Source organism: Phalacrocorax carbo, chromosome 15 (assembly GCF_963921805.1).
Source record: "Phalacrocorax carbo chromosome 15, bPhaCar2.1, whole genome shotgun sequence".
Taxonomy (NCBI): domain Eukaryota; kingdom Metazoa; phylum Chordata; class Aves; order Suliformes; family Phalacrocoracidae; genus Phalacrocorax; species Phalacrocorax carbo.
Window position 1 is genome coordinate 7,579,763 of NC_087527.1, and position 20,133 is coordinate 7,599,895.

Here is a 20,133-nt window from a genome sequence, read left to right on the forward strand (position 1 = left end):
CTGTTCAGCTGCCAAAGCCCCTTCCAAGCAGCTGGATCCTGGCATATGCGGGCTGTAAAAAGGGCTTCTCTGCACCAAGCCTGTCCCCTTCCTTGTGCAGCTGATTTCCAGAGATGGGGCGCAGGCTGCAATCACCAGTGGGCTTGGCGTCACTGCTGACACTAAGGTCCCAATGTGACACTTTACATGCGCCCCCCTCCCCCAGCACCTCCTTTGGCTTGATGGGCTGAAAAACTGTATTTTCTGTCTGTCCCACTGTAGGGAAAGGCAAAGGGCCTCCTTGCCAGGACACATCTGAAACAAAGCAGGCACTCTGCAGGGCTATGCCGCGCCTCTCCTCGGTACATCGCTTTAGATCAATGATAGCCAGTTACTATCTATAGCTGCTCGTGCGCAGCCGCTTGCCGGTGAGACAAGGAGTGTAGGCGCCTGCGAGCGATGTGTTTTGACAAAGGCTGCACCCAGTGCTGGCAGCTGCCGGGAACACCAGTGGATTATCCCCTTTTGCGGATAACCCAGCATCGCTCAGCCAAAGGGCACCTGGAATTGGCCTTAATGAGAAGGCTGCCGGGATGTGAACATGTCTGAGAAAGAAAGGAGGATGGAAGAAGAGAGCGAAGGGTAGAGTAATGCAGTAGAGCGTAGATATAAATACATCTCTGGGAGGCCAGCAGGCTTCGAGGTGCAGGAGCAGTGGTCAAGTTTTACATCACTGGTAATGAAGCATCTTGTCCCAGGAATGCTGGCGTTGCCATGGGAACGGGGTGAGAGCGGATAATCCAGCCACCGCGCGGGACCCCTTTGGACCAGGCTCTGCTGACCCATGAAATAATTTACATGCCAAGACAGGTTGAAGACAAACTCCACGGCTGGGAAATGCAAGCAATTGCAGAAGCAATGGGGTAATGGAGTGGCTTCTGGTCCCCAGCACCTGCTGGCACACCCTAGGGCACAGAGATGCCCGCCTGGCCCCAGCGCTCACCACCATGCTGTGTGCCTGTGGCTCATTAAATGGGCCCAAACCATTTGATTATCCAATGTAAAATGAATTAAGCAGAGATTTAATCTTCCTGGAACGCAGCAACCTCCAGGGCTACCCTGCACTGCTGCACCCGACGTTGCTGAAGCCTCTCAGCTGATTAATAGTTTGAGACATTTCAATAACGCTGGTTTTTAGGATCCTAAATTGCATCTTACCTAAATAGCTTGTGTAATCCTTCCATGAGAATTTGTACGGAAATTGCTCCAATCACTCTCTACGTTTCCAAATAATATTGTAAACTGACTGCTGCACAACCGGCTTTCATAAATTAAACAGCCAGCTTCAATATTTTTATTTGGTTTTTAAGACTGAGATAAAAGTGATCTGGAGAGGTAAGAAACACTAATGGACTGTGAACACGGGTGGTTTACATGCTGCTATTTATTGTCCTTTTCAGCATGACGGACGGTTACTATTTTTATGAAAAATCTTCAGAGCCTGAAATAGAGCGAAAGCTGCAAACATGGGACTGTTCCTCCAGCTCCCACGGCCAGTATGAGTTCGGCCGCCGAGGCCCCGCAGCCCCCAGGGTCCCAGCAAGGACCTCTGTGGAATGGAGGATCTCCTGCCCATGGTCTCCATGCCCTGGTTTTCAGCAGAAGAGCTGAAGCCCAAGACCACCCCATCCATCCTTGTCTCTCCCAACAGTTCCCATCAGCTGCATTCATCAAGCAAAGCCCACCTGCACACGGCAGGGAAAGGGCTGGTTCTGACGGAACAAGCCCACAGGCCAGTGCTGGTGCTGCGCATCCCGCTGGGCTGCCGCAGCTGGGGAGGCTGGGCTGCTGTCCCCTGCCACCGGCCAGGCCGTGCCACCACGGCTGCACCCCACACCGCTGTACCAGCACACCGCCCTCATCATTTCTTTTAACTTTAACCGTTCCTTTAACTGTACCCTCATGGCTTCCAAAAAAACCTACCCCAAAATCATGGCTAATCTTCCCTCGGCCGTACTCAAGCCTTCTCAAAAGGCAGGGCACAAGTGTGCGACAGTCCTGTCCCACCCTGCAGCATCCTCCGCTCATCCATAAACCCCAGGCTAAGGGCCGACATAATTCCCAGGGCTTGGAATAACCCCCGGGAGCAGCCCCAGTAGTGGGTGATGCTGCAGGAGGCCGGACCACGAGCATGCTACAGCGGCCGAGCAAACTGCCGCTCCTTGCCTCCGCATCAGAGATTATTTTCCCCAGCCAAAGGCAACAGCAGGACCCGACGCAGAACTCGGAAGGCATCCGTAAGCCAAACAGAGTTCTGCAATATGCCATTCACACCAAAGCAAATGACACACAACAATAATTAGTGAAGATTACATAGCAATTAACATGATTACAATTATGCTAGTTGAAATAATTTATACAATAAAAATCCACACATGCATTGCAACACATGACCAGGGATGAAAGTGTGGCTCAGATGCTTTTCCTGGTAGCTCATAAATAAAGCCAAGACAACTCAATTTCAGGGATAGAGACGAGACTGGCCTAATTTCTGTCAGAAGAGGATTTTCTTGTCACACCATCATCTACAGAACATCTCCCAGTTTCCCATAAAATGATTTGCTTTTGACGCAATAACGTTTAAAAATAAATGTGTTGGATCCCCATCAGCCTTGGGACCTGGGCTCCTGCTTTCCCATACCAAAACAGAAGGGGAAAGGATGCCGGGGTGCCATGGGATGCAGGGACCAAGAGGCAGGGCCCTGTGCTGCAGGGCCATTCCCTGCTGCACCCCGGGATCAGCCCCTCTGTCACAACGCAACCCTGACCTGCCTGGAGAGGGGCAGAATAAATGCATAAAATTTTGAATTGGCTTCCTAAGAAAAAAACTAATAGTTTATTCCAACTCTGCAATATGCTGTATTTATTGAGGCTTAGCCCTGCTGGCCAACATTTTGTACAAGCATTTAAATAGCAGAGAATTAAAGAAAACGTTAATCAAATCTCTCGTTCCTGTGCACTACACTGACGGTAACAGCCTTCTATGCTTTCCTCTGGCTTTTGGCAGCTGTTTGTTCAGGAAATATCCCATATGTAGTGCTGAGAAGCAAATGCTAGGAAGATTCATTTTTCATTACTGGGAGCTTGTGTAAGACAAAGGAATCTTAATAAGGAAAAGCTCGTTTCGCTGATCTCATTTTTATTACCTTACCAGTCTCATCGTCTGTTTGTTTGCATTTCATATAGCCTCCCTTCTAATATTTCCATCTTAGATTAGCTGAAGCCAAACACAGCTACGACACCAGGATTTGCAATTTGCCTCTTCATGACCTCCAGGATGGAAGCAGATTGTCACATAATTTCCAAGTCTAGGTACAAATTGCATCTCACAATGGCCACGGTCAGTCCAGAAAGTTATTTTTATTAAGCCCCAAGCCTACATTCCTGCCCTTTTATTATAAATCCGAAGTATTTCACCTCAGAAATATTATATTAGCCATAACTCCTGATTTGCTGCCATTCATTTATGATCAGGGTTGGGTCATTTGGCCCAAAACCCCCTAAGCAGGATGGAGGAATTACTTTACTGATGGGTGCGGGGTCCCAGCAAGCTCGTCTGGTTGCTCTCAAGGGCTCCCACCCTCCACCTCCCTGCAGGTCCCAGCCCTGCCTGACCACCCTTAAATTCTGCCTTGTATCAGCAATGGACCACTTCAAACTGCTCCAGCACGCTCGAGGTATCTGCTGCCAGGGGACTCGCTCTTCAGAAAATTAATTCTGGCAATAGTTATTTTACTGTACAAAGAAGGTGAATGCAGCAGGGACAGATCTTGCTAGAATCAGAGCAGGGAGCTTCATTCTAATGTCTGCAATGAAATGGCAATCTGCAAACCCTATCAAAACCTATTGGCTCGGAGCATCTGTCTACGGACCTGCACATGAACAGGGAGCAGGCAGGTGCCTCAGCGAGCTGTGCCGAGCATCATCCCAGCCCCTGCCCTGGTTCCAGAGGGAATGGTGGGAAAAGCCAGGAAAATAGTAACGCCCATCCCGATACACCATCCCTGGGAAAGCAGTGTGGTGGGGAGGCCCCGAGTCAGGGGCTGCAGGCAGGGGTAGAGCCAGGGCTGCCCACCCTGAATTCAGCTGGTCGGTCTTTCCACCCTCATGCACAGCTGGCTGCCAACACGTTCCACAGCAATCAATGCTACAGATAATGCATTATGCAAAAAAAGCGTGCTTTTGTTTGTTACAAAGCTATTGCTTTGCAGATCTTTTCATGCAAAGTAGAGAAAACACCTTCCCTACATGGGGATGATGCTCTCTGGAGCCACTTTAGCCGCACGCTGCTCCCAGCTCCAAGACTCAAAGGTCCATCTCTGCTCATCTGTGGCTCTCCCAAGCGTCCAAGGAGAGCCGGTGACTTCCCTGTCCCCACCACCTCCCTTCTGAGATGCAGCTACAAACCCCTGATTTACAAGGCTTTTCAAAACTTAACCCATGCAATTGTTTCACACATGAAACACAACGGGTTTCTCTGTGACCCTGCAGTGCCGAGGAAGGCTGTAAAACCATGGGTTTGTCTCTGGGCTGGAAGATCCTTCTGATGGACACCCAGGCAAGGCGGCCTCGACTCGAGCTAGGCACCAGGGCACCTGCCGAGCCCCGGGCAGCTCTGCTGCTGAGCACCCAGGGGTGGCAGCAGGGGCTGAGCGGAGGCAGTTTGGCCATGCGAGTGCTTGGGCCACTCTCCAACTCCCTCACAGCCCATTAGCATTACTGCCAAAAATTAACATATTTTATATTAGAACTGTATAAATGCATACTGTTTCCTCAGCAGCGAAAGGCGAGCATATGGCATATAAATCCTCAAATAGGCTGCATCGCCTCTTTAAATTATCTCTAGAGAATACATCAAGGGATATTATACTGCTTGAAGCATGTTTTTGATGTAGCGACTTTCATCTAGCGTTTCACTGATCCTGGCGTGGCAGCGACTACCTTCCTTGATTTGATGTTTTGACCTTAAATACCACAGGTCCCCCTGACCTCCTTTCTGCATGTCCTGAAAGGAGCACAGCCAAGCACCCACCATCCCCGAGCCAGCACCTGCAGCACCCCACAATGAGCCACGGGGGCTCCCCTGTCCCCATGCAGCTGCAGTGGTGCCACACAGTGCTCCTCACCGCACTGTGGGATCTGTTGCCAGTAAAGGGTGACTTTATTTTTTCCATGGGAAAATAAAAGCCAAAGAGAGCACATGGGAGCCCCTGAGCATACACAGTGCTCGGCTCTGCTGAGGGATTTAACAGGCTGCACCCACTGCGCGTGTCCCCCATTTAAGGGGCCACAGCAACCACACCCCCAGGCAGGCAGGAGCTAGGAGAGCAGGCAGCACCTGCCTGCCGGGCTGCAGGGTCAGGCCATGCAGACATCCGCGACAGGAGAGCAGCTGCCGGGGCTGACAGCTCTGCTTCTGTCCTTGACATTCCGACAGGGCAGGATGCCTGCAGCCACCTCTCTGCGCCTGAACGCTGGGAAATCAGCGCTGCCTGCAGCCTATTCCTGCCTCTTGAACCATTTTTATTTTTTTAATAAAAATACGAGAGGGTTTAAAATACCTTTGTGAAGGCTTGCTCCTGCAAGATGTTTTTGTACCCTCCATGCATCTGCAAGATGCTGGAGCTGGCACCAAGCACCTGCGGTTTCCCTGGAGGAAAGCTGTGGCGGGTGCCCCATGCTGGGGGAGCAGCCACGCGTCTGTCACCGCTGGAGGTGGCCATGCCCAGGACAGGCTGGGGATCCCTTACCTTGGGCTCGGGGTGCTGTGGCTGCCAATGAACTGCGCCGAGACGCTCCCGGCCACACTGGCACCTGCTGGGGAAGACCAGCCTGCAGATGACCCTGGCCAGGACTTGATGCTCTCTGTGGGCTCCAGACTGAGCGTGGAGCCAACGCTGGAGCAGGCGTCCCTGTGGGGAGAGATGAGACCCAGTTAGCTCTGCGAGTGCAGGCAAGGGGGCCGGCAGCACTGGGAAAGGGTCCTGGAGCACATGTAAGGGTGAGGCTGGGCACAGACCGGGGGCTCCTTCACAGCCCCAGCAATGACTGCTCCAACTGGTGGGCTCTGCTCCGGCTGTTTTGTGACACCAGCACAGGTTGGATAAAACAAACCTTTCCAGGCAACCTTGTCCTTGTGCAATTGCTGCTGCCATTAACTATTTTCCCCATGCCCTGTAGCCTGTAGACAGTAGGCAGGGAAACCCTGCTGCTGCCTGCAGTGCCTTGGGACCAGAGCTGCAGTGGCAGAGCCAGTCTGGGACTGGAGCTACCCCTGCCCACCCACTGGGAGCCCACACTCCAGCTGAAGCAGATTAAATTCTTTAGGATCTCCGTTTTCCTTCAAAGCCATAGATCAGCTTCATATTCTCAAAGTGCAGCCCAGGGAACGAGCGCATCCCACCCAGTGTAACAGGCAGAGCTCCCAGGGAAAGTGAGCAGGGCAGAGGGCATGGGGGGGGCACGCAAAGCCAGCGCATCCGAAAGCCCATCTGTGCCCGGGTGGAGCACGGTGCCTTGGCAGGCTGCGGGCAGCTGGTGGTCCAGAACCCATCGCACAACCCGGTGCAGGCTCCTGCCCTTCGGCTGGCAGCTCCCCAGGGCTCACTCACGTCTCCCTCCTGGAGCAAAGCGACTCCCGCGCCGTCTGCACGCTGCAACCAAGGGACGAAACAGCAAGTCAGCCGCGGCGCTGCCAGCGGCTCGCACGGCTTCCCCAAAGCCACCACGCGAGCCTGACGAGATGAAAACTTCCCAGACTAACTGTATCAAAGCTGCTGCGGTGGCTGCCGGTACGATCTTTGCCTGAGCTGGGCAACGTACCCCCTCAACAGCCTGAGCAGAGCTGCAGTGGGCACCAGGGCGGTGGCAGGGCCGTTCCCAGCACCCCGCATGACTAAAGGCCACCTCACCTGCTCCCTGCACCCTTCAGGTCCTGGGCTACAAGAAGGACCCCCGTGCATGCACCCCCCATCACAGAGATGGGTGCTGCTGCAGCGCATGTTGCATTTGCACCTGCAGAACACCTCCACTGTGCCCGCGCTGGCGAAGGACAGAAGGCAAAATACACCGCTTTTCCCGCATGCAGCAGCTCTGGACGTCCCTGCTGGGAAGCGCTTCTCACCTCCCATTAATGTGTCAATTGTATTGGAAATCACCTCTTTTTTTATAAAGAAGTGAATTTCTGAGCTCACGGTTTCTATCTCACCCTTCCCTGGTTTAATCACCACATAAAGAAAATCTCTTCTCACGGCATGGTGACAAGCACATCTCTGCTTTTTTCTTTTTTAAATGCATTTATCTATTTTGTCTCCATTTGTCATGATGCCCCTTTAGCAATGTAGCAGAGGGGAAAATTGGGGGGCTGTAGAAATAACACCTGAAAAACTCACTGGAATTTGTTTCCCATTTTTTCCTAGTAAAATCCTCTACCAGATTCACCCAGCTTCACTGGTTCCTCCAGGCCCCCAACTCCTGTGGCTGAACAAAGTGCAGGATTTTCAACCCATAAATCCAGCGCTGCAGCACCTGCTGACACACGGCAGCACGCCACACTGCTAGGGACAGGGGCTTGCTCTGTGCATGGGGCTATTTTCACCCTTTTTGCTTACTTTAAGCTGGGCCACACAGTATGATTTTAAGGGTGACGCTTTTTCATGAAATCTTTCATTAACGTGAAGTTTCTTGTTCATAAACATATGCTGCTGCAGCGAAAACACTCGAGGATACGAATGTGCAGTTACAGCCCTCCTGGCATTGCCCCTACACAGCGCAGCACCCTTCCCCATCACAAAGCATCTGAGCCTGCCCCTTTGCCGCCCCCCAGCACCCTGCAGCCCCCCAGCCCTCCTTGCCTCACCTCTCAGTATCGCTCTCGTCGCTGGACCGCAGCTCCTCCAGGGCCACCTGCAGGTCAGCGATGCGCCGGATGGAGGTGCCCAGGTCGGCCTGCAGGACCTGCCGCACCGCTGCCAGCTCCGCCAGCTGCTGCTCCTGCACGGACAGCACCGAGTTAGTGCCTGCACCCCGACGCGGCACCCCGAGCCGCGGAGCAGGCGGGCCAGGTGTCTGCTGAAACTCCCCCCACCCCAGTGTGCTGTGCCCTGCCAGGGCTCGCTACCTGCCGCTGCACCCTGTTGCATGTGCAACAGCTTGTAAAATGCGAACTTCATCGTACGTGAGAAGAGGAGCAAATGCAGCTGAACCCCTCCGCGACCCACCAATACCCCCCACAATGGAAAAGGGCTCAAAGGAGATGAGCCAAAAATCCCAAGCGCTGGGCGGAATGTAAGGAACCGCCAGCAATTACCATGCAGAAACTGAACTTAACCCCGGGGAGGGGTGGGTGACCTTGGTTTTAGGCATACAGCTGCACCTGGGCATCATCAGGTTGTACAAACAGCCTTCCGGAGACAATCATTAGAGAGTAATGTCTTCCTGAGCCAGCCAGACGAGTGGGGGGGAAGCATATATGTGGCTCAGCCCAATACAAAGTATAAAACCTGGACAAGTAATAAAACAAACTTTGAAGAGAGCAACGGCCTTGAGCTCCCTTCCTGGCAGCTGGGAACGCCCAGCACCATGGCAGTGAGTGTACAGAGACCAGGGGCAGGCACCACATCTGTGCAGTGACTCGGGTGTATGTTGCAATTGCTGTACTGTGCCCGTGCTGCGATTTCAGTACGCCGCAGTATCGCTCTGCTAAATCACCATGTAACCTCAATGTACCAAATGCGTAAATCTGATGTTAAACATTAACGCCCCCCACCCTGCGTGGGACATGTAAAAGCACCCAGTGTGAGAGCACAATGTTCCTGCTGGGGACAGAGCGGGGCACAGACCGCGGGGATGCTCCCAGGCGTTTCAGGGCTCCTCCTCCACTCACATGCACCACAGCCTACTTGGAAATGCAACCCTTTCCAGAAATGCTGGAGCTGATAAGAAAAACCAGAAACTCCATTCATAATTTAAACTACAGGGAGGAAAAACGGGATGAGTAGCACAACCCGTATGGCTCTGTGGACCCAGCATCGCCCACAGCCAGGCGGCTTCAAGCAGACCGAGGATGCCGACCCAGCACTGCCCGCCCGCCGCAGCTGAGCACCACCGTGTTCATCGGATTCCAAGCCCTTTCAGCTAGGAAGGAAATCTTCGTGTGGTTTTCTAAACCTTCACACGGCGCAGAGAGGAGGAGAGCGAGCGCGAGCTGCAAATTCACAGTGATTGAAGCTGCCAGCTGTAAAATTGCCATCTTGGTGGTGACAAGGTGAGAGATGATTTGCAGCACGGGCTGCGACAGGCCGTGGCGCAGGAGCCGGCAGACTGTCAGAGTAAATAATGAAAGCCCTGGGATCACTGGGCGCGCAGGCCCGAAGGGAAGAGCATTTCAGTTCATAAAAACATGCAAAGAAATATCCCAGTTCGGGTTGCACAGCATCACAGTTGCTTCTGGAAACACGCTGATATTGGTAAAAACCTGAATGCTGCCAAGAAGCTTTCTGAAACTCAGTGCTTCCGAGCCTTTTGCTTCCCTCCCCACTCAGGCAGATGCAGAGGGTGGAAAGGACCCGTTTTGTCCCAGAAACTGCACCGAGTGGGGTGGGCATGGCCCGCTGCCCAGGCAGCAGGGATGCTCCCACGCCGGGGTTGGCCCTGCGAGCGGCCAGGGCCTCGGGAGGGGACACACAGTGAAACGGCGACCCCCAAGAGAAGAAAAGCCCAAGGGGAGAGAGCCCCAAGCCTCCCCTGGCTACACGCCTGTATTCAGCTATTTGCGACTGCGAGACCAGGCAGTAAAACAACCACTAGATAAAAAGCTCAACCCTTCAAACTGGCTGATAAGAGTCTCTATTAAACTAGTTCCTCAGCTCCAGGATGCGGCGCAAATTAAATATAGTTCAGTAGCTGCATTTAATTCCTTTCCTCTGTTCTGCTATTATTAACCTGACAGTGACTGGCAGGGAGGCAGCCAGGCACGCAGCGGCACGCACCCCTCCCGCACCCCAGCCCCGCTTCCTCCGGCTTCTGACAAGGAAAATCCCCCAGGTGCAGCTGCGAGAGCAGCAAACAGCGTGTCCCGGTGGCTGGTGGGGTCCCCCCGGCCCCGCTGCTTTCTGCCTGACAGAAATGGGACCACCGCAGGGCTGATCCCGCCGAGCTGGGGCTGCAGCCTGGTCCCCCTCAGGGATGCCCCGGTCCTAGGGCACCCGCGGGCCACGGCACCCCTGCTGCATGGCGGGGAGGAGCTCGGCAGCCTTGGGAGGGGGCTGTGGAGGGCGCCGGGGGCACTTTGGGGATTGCACAGCCATGGGCACTACGCACCATGTGTAACCCTGGGGTCCGCTGCCCATGTGCCGCCCAAGTGGCAATTTGAATGTTAGCCTGAAAATACCCGTTTCATAATGAGAGCTGACGCTGCTCAGGTACAGCTATGTTGCTAAAACAGGCTCCTTCCAGCAGAGGTGCTACCACCGCCATCATCGCCCCAGGTACCCGGGCTGATTAAAGGCAGAGGAAAGCACGAGTCACATTCAGAGAACAGTCTGGAGCTGCTCCACGCCCGCTCTCTGCCGAGTGACTGGCTCGAGCCTATGCCCAAAGCGATTTTTAGTTCTTGAGGTCCAGGCATTCCTGTAAAGTGAATTCTGGTGAAATCTGCAGCAAGAAGGTATAGGGAAGAGAAACGGTACTGCTCAATTTCTGTACCCTGCCTTTCAGCTTGGGCTCAGCACATCCACAGCTCATGAGGGTGCTGCAGCCAGCAGAGGAGGAGGAGGAGGAGGAGGAGAAAGAAGAGGAGGTTAGCAGAGCCACGGCTGGGCCAGGGGCAGAGCAAGGGGAAATGCCCTGAGCAAACATGCTGCTCAGCATTTTGGGCTCAAATCAGTGCATTCCAGCAAGGCTGGTGCTTACAGTGGCAGAGCAGCTACCTTGATCAGCTCTGTGCTCATAACGGCAGCGCTGCAGTGGGGAGGAGGCTGCAAACCCTATGTCCCACCTGTCCCAGCGCTCGATCCCAAATCACGTGCAGGGAGGCACTTCACATTTTACTCAAACATAATTTATCTGTACCATACAATTGTCTCAAGGAAGGGACTAATTATGCCAACATAACTAAATTTGAAATGCAAAAAAAATTCTCTTCATAATATAAAGTGACAAGAATTGTCCCAGCATCAGGCCACTGCTATCCCAGGCAGCTATTAGACACCTTTGACACACGTTGTTTCAATCTAAATGTAAATTCAAGAAGCATTTTCCCTTTTTATACAGGAGCCGGTTTGAGTGTTTACATCCTCACTCAGGATGAACTGCCAAGCTTTGCTGGCTTTTTGTTTCCTCTAAGCAGAAAAGGGAGAGGAAAAAACGGGAGAACATATTTATTGAGAAAACAACCTGCCTGTTCATGTGGCTCTGCTGAAGCAGGGGCATGCCTGGGAGAGGAACGATGCTCGGGGTTGAGTGAGCAGTGGTGCACCCCCGGCCATGCCGCCTCCCCGTCCCGGTGGACCCTGGTCATGAGCTTGACCTCCCCCACCCTGAGCAGCAGCTGGGAGCCAAGGAAATCTCCTGGCTGCAGAGGCACTGGGCAGGAGTGTTGCTGCACCCCACCAGTGCCGCCACCCTCGGCAAAGCCCCACCTCACCCGAGCCCAAATGGAACTGTTGCCCCCCTTCCTGGCTTCCCTGCATGTTGTGACTGGTTGCCACAGCCAGAGCCACCCGGCTGCTGCCCTTCGCCGTGTGCGAGAGACCACGCATGACACCAGCCAGGAGGCTGCCGGGACTGGAGTAATACACCACACTGCAGCTGGACCTGGGGGGATGAAAGGGGACTTGCACGTCTTTTTGCCTGTGTTATTCATCATTAATGACCTATTATCGGAGCACCCGTGCTCTGGCTGGCGCTGATGATGATGGGGAACCTGGATGGCTGCTGGGGGAGCTGCAGTTAGAGGAGCCTCACTGATGAACAGGGCTTATAAAGCAACGTTGCCAGGGGAATCAGTCCTTTCCACCTCATCAAGGAGGGGGTGAAGGCTGGAGCAGCATGCCACACAATGCCTGGCGAGTAAGGCAGCAATTTTCCAACTGTTTATGAGATTTCTTCTACTCCTTTTCAGCCTCCACAGGGATCTAATAGGCACTGCATGGCAAACTGATCCGTGGGGGCATTTCATCCCCAGCCATACACATACACCTTAGCTGGGCTGCTCTTGCCAGCCCACAGCCCACCAAGAGCAGTACCGGGGCTGCACCGTGGGATCCCAGCACTTCCCCAAAAGGTGTTCTGCAGACAGGGGGAGCTACTTGCTCAGGGTAGGAACCCCACAACTGCTGCGCTGGGCGTCAGCACTGGAGCTGCTGACCAGGAAGGGTCCAGGTGCAGGACTGCACTGCCAAAGGGATCCCCATCAGCCACTCACATCAGCCCTCGGAAGCACACTCCTTCCTCCTCCCATGGAAAAGCAAGGATTAGCGCCTTCTCCCTTGCAAAGCAGCAGATACCAGACTTGTGAAAAGCCCCAGTGCTCCAGAAAGGGGCTATAGCTACTGCCACAAACCAGAGATGCTGAAGCAGAGCTAATGGTCCTTTCCTTCGTGTGTATGTTGGTTTTTCATTTAAAAGCTCCACTAATTTCTCTCTTGCCTTGCAGTGGTTTGGAGAAGCCCTACCGTGTCTGTCCTGCTGACCAGCAAGGAACCTGCCCATGCACCCAGCCGTGGCATGGGCAGCGTGGGGAGAGATGGGGACGTGGTACCAGCTGTGAGCCCAGGGAAGGGTGCACTGGCTTCCCAAATGGGGGCTGAGAGCACTTCTGCTACACGGGCTCAGGAGTATCCTCTTGCCATTAAACCCCAGTCCCTGCTGGCACCAGCATATCCTGCTCCTTCCACCAAACCAGTCAGTCACGCACAGCAGAAGTCAGCCTGACCAGCTCAGAATCCTGGCTGATGTATATTTTATAATCAATAAATAAAATATATGTTATGCCTGGTTTTGCATACATTTCCAGATTAGATTCTCCCATTCACAGTGTATTGGTGGACAGATTGCCACAGAGCACAGCACTCCCAAAACCCGATGGCACCGGTCCACTGGCAGGTCAAAAGCATTTACTTTGGAAAGGTGAGGTTAATTTCAGCTGACAGGGAGCCTGAATTAAAGGCGCTGTCAAGACAAGGGGGATGGAAGCTTGCTTGGCGATGGTCAGCACAGAGCAAACCCATGCCAAGATGCTGGTGCTGACAGCCCAGACTCCTGCCCTTGCCTGGGGGGGGTCACAGGAGGATGCTGCTGCACGTCCGTGCTGGAAAGATCCTGACATCACAAGTTACTCTGCAAAAAAATTAATTTCTACTGAACGTCAGAGCCGAGTGCTCAGCAGTGGGTCTGGCCTGCCGGCCACCTTTCCCTATGTTTCATACAGCCCCTCTGCTCCTGTCCTGTGCAAAGCCCCCGACCCCCAGACCACCCACCTGCCCCTCTCACAGCACCACCTCCTCTCACTGGGAGGGGTGGAAAGGAAGAGATTTGGGTTGGAAAGGAAGAAGTTTGCTGCACAGGGGGAGTATCGCTGCCACTTCGTGGGTACCCAAAGCAGAGGGAGGGGCGGTGAGGGCACAGCCCCCAGCACTGTGGCACCCCACTGCTGTCATGGCACGGCAGCAGGGCTGTCACCCAGCAGGCAGCCAGCACCGCAGCAGCAGAGGTTAGGACAAACGTGGGCTCTGCACCAGGCAAGGACAGACAGCAAGGACAGGAGGAGATGTGGGCTGGCAGCTCCTGGGGGCTCCCTGCTCCTGCGGGGGGGTGCTGCCCAGCTCTGCCCCCGCGCAGCCAGCAGGTGAGATCCTGCTGCCTACTGTATCCCCAAGCATCACTGGGGCTTCCTCCTCTGGTTTGCCAGCAGTCTTTTCCAACAGCTAGAAAAAGATGCTCAAGCCCTCAACAGCCTGTGTGGCACAAGGGGCACCAGCTGGAGGCATTTCAACCCCCGGCCAGAGCCCACCTGGAAACAGGGGAGAGAGAACATCTCAGCCAGCAGCTCCCCACCTCCTACCCCCGCTCCCCCCCATCTCTCCACATCCTGGCTTTGCTTTCATTGCTTCTCTGGAAAAGCAGTTCTAAAAAGAGGTAAAAGAAGTTCTAAACCCTCTTTTTCTTAAGAGTTTCTTTTTCATCTAATTTTGTCTCAGAAGCATTTGAAGATAAGTTAAAAAGAGCTAAGCAAAACCAGTAGTGAAATAATTTATGGGACTATAAAAGATGCCAAGGCAGGCACTGCAGAGCACACAGCGCGGCATCCTCGTCGCCGTCTTTTATTTTTGTTTGTGGTTCTGCTGTCACAACATAACCTTTGCAAGCTCCCATCCACCTGAAGTGAAGTGTAATCTAATTAGTCCAATTTGGATTGCTTCTATTTGAATAATTTAGCGTACACCTGCAGTATTCATCAATCATTATTATTTTTAATTAAGTAATTAACTCTCAGATTTTCAGAAAGTTTGAAGTGACAAGTTTCCACAGTTGAAGTCTCGAGTGAGACGGGATGAGCAGCTCTTTCTGCGCTCGCAAACACCGGCGTTACCGGTAATTGGTGTGAGCAGCCACAAGTGCTGATGATTTCCTGAAGAATTTATTTCTTTAATGGCAAACCAGAAATCACACGCCTGCTGTACAGCAGGCCTAATTAACGCATACAGTCGAGTTTTCACTCGTAGCTCCTCCATCACCCAACCTCACCTCTAAGGACTGACTCCCTTTGATGATAATTGTTGTTACACTTAGTCAAAATCACCAGCTTTTAAAGAAAAGAGCAGCTCAGAAAGACCCAGGCACGGGCGGTGCTGGGGTGGAGGGCTGCAAAGGCATCAGAGGGTTTGGCTGGGACCCTGCTGGGAGCTGTAAGTTTGCCTGGGCGGGAGCACAGCATTCCCAGCTGGAGGCCCAAACAGCTCCTACTTCACTTCTCAAGTTCACTGAAAGCACCAAAAAAAACTTTAAAGCTTGCAAATTTTTAAAAAATATCATAGAGGTCAGGCTGTAATGTGCTACAGCATGCTGGATTGTGGGGCCATAACAGGGCTGCATTACAAAGGAGATCTGCCATCATAAGAACCAGAAATAAAAGGTTATTTACACTGTGACACTGACCTCTTTTAAAAAAAAAAAAAAAGCGTGAAGAATATCTTCACACCTGTACTTAAGTTTTCAGTAAAAATAGTTAATTATGTGCTGATGAATTTCACAGCTTCATTAAAGAAACCTGATTTTAAGGTAACGCCTGCAAAGCCCCCATGGCGTGCCCCAGCAGCACAGGCTCAGGGGGGTTTAGCAGAGCTGTCTGTCGGTCCAAGGGGGCTGGAGGAGATGCAGTGGGTCTGGCCGGCTCCCCAGCAAGTGCTTCTGTCAGCCAGGGCTTCATCCCAGCAGGATCAGCCCTGCTTTTCCCTGGGCATCTCAGCAATGTGCCCCACGCAGGCGGGAGGCACCCAGCTCTCTGGGGCAGGAGGGACCCCGGGGCTCCTGCCTGTGGCTGAGCTCCCCTCCCAGAGCTCCCATCCTAGCCTCCAGCAGCCGCTTGCTTTCTCCTGTGAAATCCAAGCTGCAGAGGCACCCCAGTCATCGCAGCACAGCTGTAGGTACCCCCTTACAGAAACATGAGCTTATTTAAGCTTTTTAGCTACTCCTTGGCACCTCCTGGAAGAATTGCTATCTAAAGGGTGGAATTAGTCCATCCTGGCTTGTTAGCAGTTCGCATCTCCCCTGCTCTGCTGCAGCAAATCTACAAGTAAGGAGGGACATGCTCTGCCAGAAGCTCTGTGAAAACAGCCCGGTCAAGGCAAGGCATGGGACAGAATCCTGAAGCAGTGTCCCTGTCCCTGTCCCTGTCCCGCCCCTGCCCAGGGCTTCCAGTGATGGCTGTGGACACCCACAGCAGCTGAGACGAGGCCTCTTGGAAACACACCCTTGTCTCCCCAGTGCTCACAGTGGACCATCTACCCATCTCCAGCATCACCTCCAGAGCACTGAGGCCAGGAGCTGGGCCCAGCACCCAGCACCATCCCGCCCTAAAAGCAGTGTCAGGAGGGAAATCCCAGCCGGTGGTTGGTCGCAGCGACGGCAGCTCATCACCCTACACACCCCAGCCCCACACGCCTGGTCCCGGCCCCTGCTCCATCCTTCCCTGCACCACACCATGCAGCTTCACCTCAGGACAAGCACGAGCACGTGTGCATACAGGATGAGTGCAGAGACCTGGGCTTGTTTTTAAGATCCACAGGATCGTCTCTAAGTTGGAAATCCATCTCTCGCTTCTCGCTATGACTCAGTTTCTGCTGTGGCCCAAGGAGACCAGGCAGCTGGGTCTAGCCTTTCAGGCTCTGGGTGTCAGCACAGCAGCTGAGAAACGAGGAGCCGTTGCAGGCTGGGATCCAGATTTTATCAGAAGAGGAGTTACAGCTCCGTGGAGGAAATTCAGTACATGCAACCTGAGCAAAGACAGACAACCAGGGCCAAGTTCTACCCCCGCCATTAGAAAACATTGCCTCCCTTGCTGCGATGGCACCAGGCTTGGAAAGTGTTCAAAACCCATTCTTCTTACAAAATTCATAAGGCAGAACCATCTGCCTGGCAGCCAGCTCTCCAGCTCCCATCCCTGCTTCTTGCTGGATTTTCCCTGCTGCCTGTGAATGGCATGAGTCTGCCTCCTGACTGCCCAAAGCTGGGTCAAAAATGAGGGATGGGTGAAAATAGCTGTCCTGAGCCTGGCCGAAGGTACGGGGGATGGTGGGACAGGATTTTCAAGTGCCTCCACCACTGATAAATACAAGCTGTGAGAATTAAATACTTTATATACAGGCACCAGCTCTCAGGACGCCAGGAAACAAGATGGAATTTCTAACCCAATCTGTACAATTAATTTGTCCCTTCAATGCATTGCTTAAACTGACAGTGTGTGGCAAGTCCACAACCTCATGACTGTTTATTTAAATAAATTAAAAAAGAAAAATTGTTAGGTGCAGACCATGGCTTAAGTAATGTTAACTGAATAATTCATGCAGCATTTATAATTGATGGGGATTTAACAGGAGCAGAGCCATAAGTGGCTTTCTCTTAACTATTGATGCTCTCCGCCAGCCACTCGACAGGCACGGCTGGGCTCTGCGATCACAGCTCTCCTGCGATGTTTTATTTAAGTGCTGTTAAGAGTACACACAGCCTGGGGGAACGCCTCTGCTCCCGGGGAATGCTGCAATGCTCTGTGTGGGGGCCCCTGGCTCCCGCCGCAGCCGTGCCACGGTGGGCGTTCGGAGCCCTGGCTCCTGCAGAGCGGACCAGCCGCCAGGTGCCAGTGGGGAGAAACCTGGGGCTGGTGTGATGTGTCTGGGGGAGCTCACCCACTGCAAGGCTTGCCTGGCTCCTTCCTCCTGCTGCAGCAGATGCCAGATAACCCCGAATGTCTGGGTGTCTGGATAAAGCCAGACCCCTCCGTATTGGCTTATGAGTTTGCTGGTTTATGGGTTTTTATGCCTTATCCCAGGAAGGTGCCTCCAAAATCCCATTCAAACTTCTTTGCAAACTTCATTTGTGAGAACAGAAGTGTGCTAAGATGACCAAGTATCTTGCTACACCCATCATTCGCATCTCCATATGAAACATTCAAAAAGCTTCTAAAAATATATACACAAATACAAAAGTACAGTTAAAAAACCCACCCGTATCCTAACAGACAGCGCATCTGTGTTCCAAAACATGGTGTTTGTAACAAAGCTGCAATAAACACACGATTATCATAGCAACTGAAGCCGTGTCTCGCTTGGTGCCCACAAGGAAAGCAGCAGGAGCCGGCCCCGGGGGGGTTGCTGCAAGCCCAGCGGGCAGCCCAGCGAGCCACGTGGCATGCCTGGGGCCGGCGGGCACGCAGCGTGCACCCAGCAAAGCATCTGGCTTTAAGATCTCATGACTCCAAAGAGCATCAATGGCTGCATGTCTCTGACCGAGAGGGGACACTGGTTTTGTGCCCAGGGAAGGGTGTCCCGGCAGCCGGAGCTGTGCGTGAGCGCGTAGGCTTCAGGCTGGCAGAGCAAGGACAAAGCCTGTTCACTGCTCAGGCAGGGGAAGTGGAATAATTCACACTAAAGCACCATTCCCTTCAGAAAGGCTGGCAGCCTCAGGGCGAAATAAATGCTGAAATCTCCTTGATTGTTAAATAAAAGATTATTGATAAAATAACTGCTTCTAATGTTGCTGTACTGCCAGCAGAAATGCAATATCTTTCAATTACTGCTTGGAAGCAAGGCTTTCCTTTTGTTTACTGGAAAAAGCCAACATGAAAAGAGATGCTCGTAGAGGACTGTAAAATGAAGGTGAATCTATTTTTTGCTGTACTCCAAATCCGGATGGGGCTTTACGCGCGCCGAGCAGGTTAGCTGCTCGGCGGCACCGTCTGACACGCCGCCGTGCCACAGGGGAGTTATTTGGCTGGGGCCAGAAGCGCGGTGAGGAGCTGGTGCCTTGGTTGAGCCCTGGCATGCCGAGCCACGGGGCCGGCCTTCGGCACGTGGCGGGCTGGCAGGAAGGCACGGGCATTTCCCCTGTGCCCGGGGAGCACTCGGCCCTGCAGCGGTTCTGCCCAGCATGAGGGAAAACCAGCACAAGGAGGTGCAGGAATGACCTGAGCAACTTCTCAGCATTTCTTAGAGCTGACCAGGCAAAGCAATCTCCTTCTTGGAACAAAACACGGGGCAGAGGGACTGCCCAGGCTGCCAGCCCAGCTATGAAGAAATGAAAAGCGAGGGGCCTCAATAACGGCTTCGGTTCAATGGTTTGGGGCTGCAGAGGGATGCGAAGCAATTCACTGCCCCTGCAAGTGCTCCCCAGCTCCGCTCACCAAAGCTGAGCCTGCGACACCCTGACATTAGCAAGATCCAGGGCAGCCATGGGGGAGCAGCCCACAGCTTGCCTGCACGGGGGCCAGATAACAGCAAATTGGCCAGCTCCATCTCCAAACACAGAGCACACAAAGCACCAGGCAGAAAGTTACTTTTCCAGGACCCTTGGGCCAATCTGCAGGTTATGGAGAGGTAACCTGCAGCCGCAGCAAACCCCCTGCCATGGTCCAGGGCCCACGCAAGCCTACAGGGGCAGCACCCCCTTACCAGCTCCACGCGCCGGCGGCTGGACTCCAGCTCCCTCTGCACCAGCTCATCCATGTCAGCCTTCATCTCCTCCATCCTCCTCTGGTAGTACCGGGTGCTCTCCTTCTCCCGCGCCTCTGACTCAGCTGCCTTCTCCAGCTCCTCGCCCATCTTTATGATGCTGTCTCGCAAGCGCAGCACCAGCACCTGGGGAGGCAGCAAGGAGGGCATGAGGTGAAGCAAGGGAGATGGAGTTATGAAGCTCTCCACAAGCATCAAGCAATATGGAGAGCTCTCCATCCCTGGCCCATGCCACAGGGCCAGACACTAGTATTAGCATTATCAAGCATCGGCCTGAAACCTTGCAAGTGGCGGCAGCTGCCTGCAGTGGGTGTGGAACCCACTGACCTCATGCACCCAGCTCTGCACCCACCACAGCAGGCAGCACCATCCCCTGTGGCCCCACCGTGTCCCCAGGGCTCCCACGGAGCCAGCTGCTGCTTTTGGGGCCACAAGATCATTTTCTTTCACCCCTGGGCTGGTCTCATTTGGGCAGCACAACTCCAGGAAGAAGTGAGAGTAAAAACATCCCAGGGCACCAGCAGACACGCTGATTAATGGGGACTGTGAAATATTGCTGTCGAGCCCAATGTCCTGCCTCCTGGACAGTGCCAGAGCAGAGGGGTGCCTGGTGGAGAGGTGCTGTGATGGATGAGCAGTCAGCGCACACCGCACTCTGAGTCCAGAGGAAGGGACAGTATATTTCTCCAGGTGTTTATAGCCCTGGACCCACTTTGGCTTTCAGTAAACACCACATTAAAGCATGTATAATGGCAGTGGCATGAAGTATAGGGACTGTCCACAAACACAGGAGAGCTGTAAGAAGGCCCCACCTGTCCCTCCCCACCCCTTCCTGCATGCTTCTTCCCCCCAAAGCCGAGGTGGTGGCATC

General features: G+C 53.5%; 1 protein-coding gene across 1 annotated transcript in view; it reads right to left on the minus strand.

Annotated features, from left to right (window-relative positions):
* The window catches only part of MYO18B (myosin XVIIIB), a 73,146-nt gene that overhangs the window by 3,552 nt on the left and 49,461 nt on the right, over positions 1–20,133 (minus strand). Inside the window, exons 38-41 of the mRNA XM_064466687.1 lie at positions 19,203–19,388; positions 7,898–8,031; positions 6,651–6,692; positions 5,790–5,951 (exon numbers count right to left, since the gene is read on the minus strand). Of these exons, the coding sequence (XP_064322757.1) occupies positions 5,790–5,951; positions 6,651–6,692; positions 7,898–8,031; positions 19,203–19,388 (524 nt within the window). The remainder of the gene's footprint in view (positions 1–5,789; positions 5,952–6,650; positions 6,693–7,897; positions 8,032–19,202; positions 19,389–20,133) is intronic.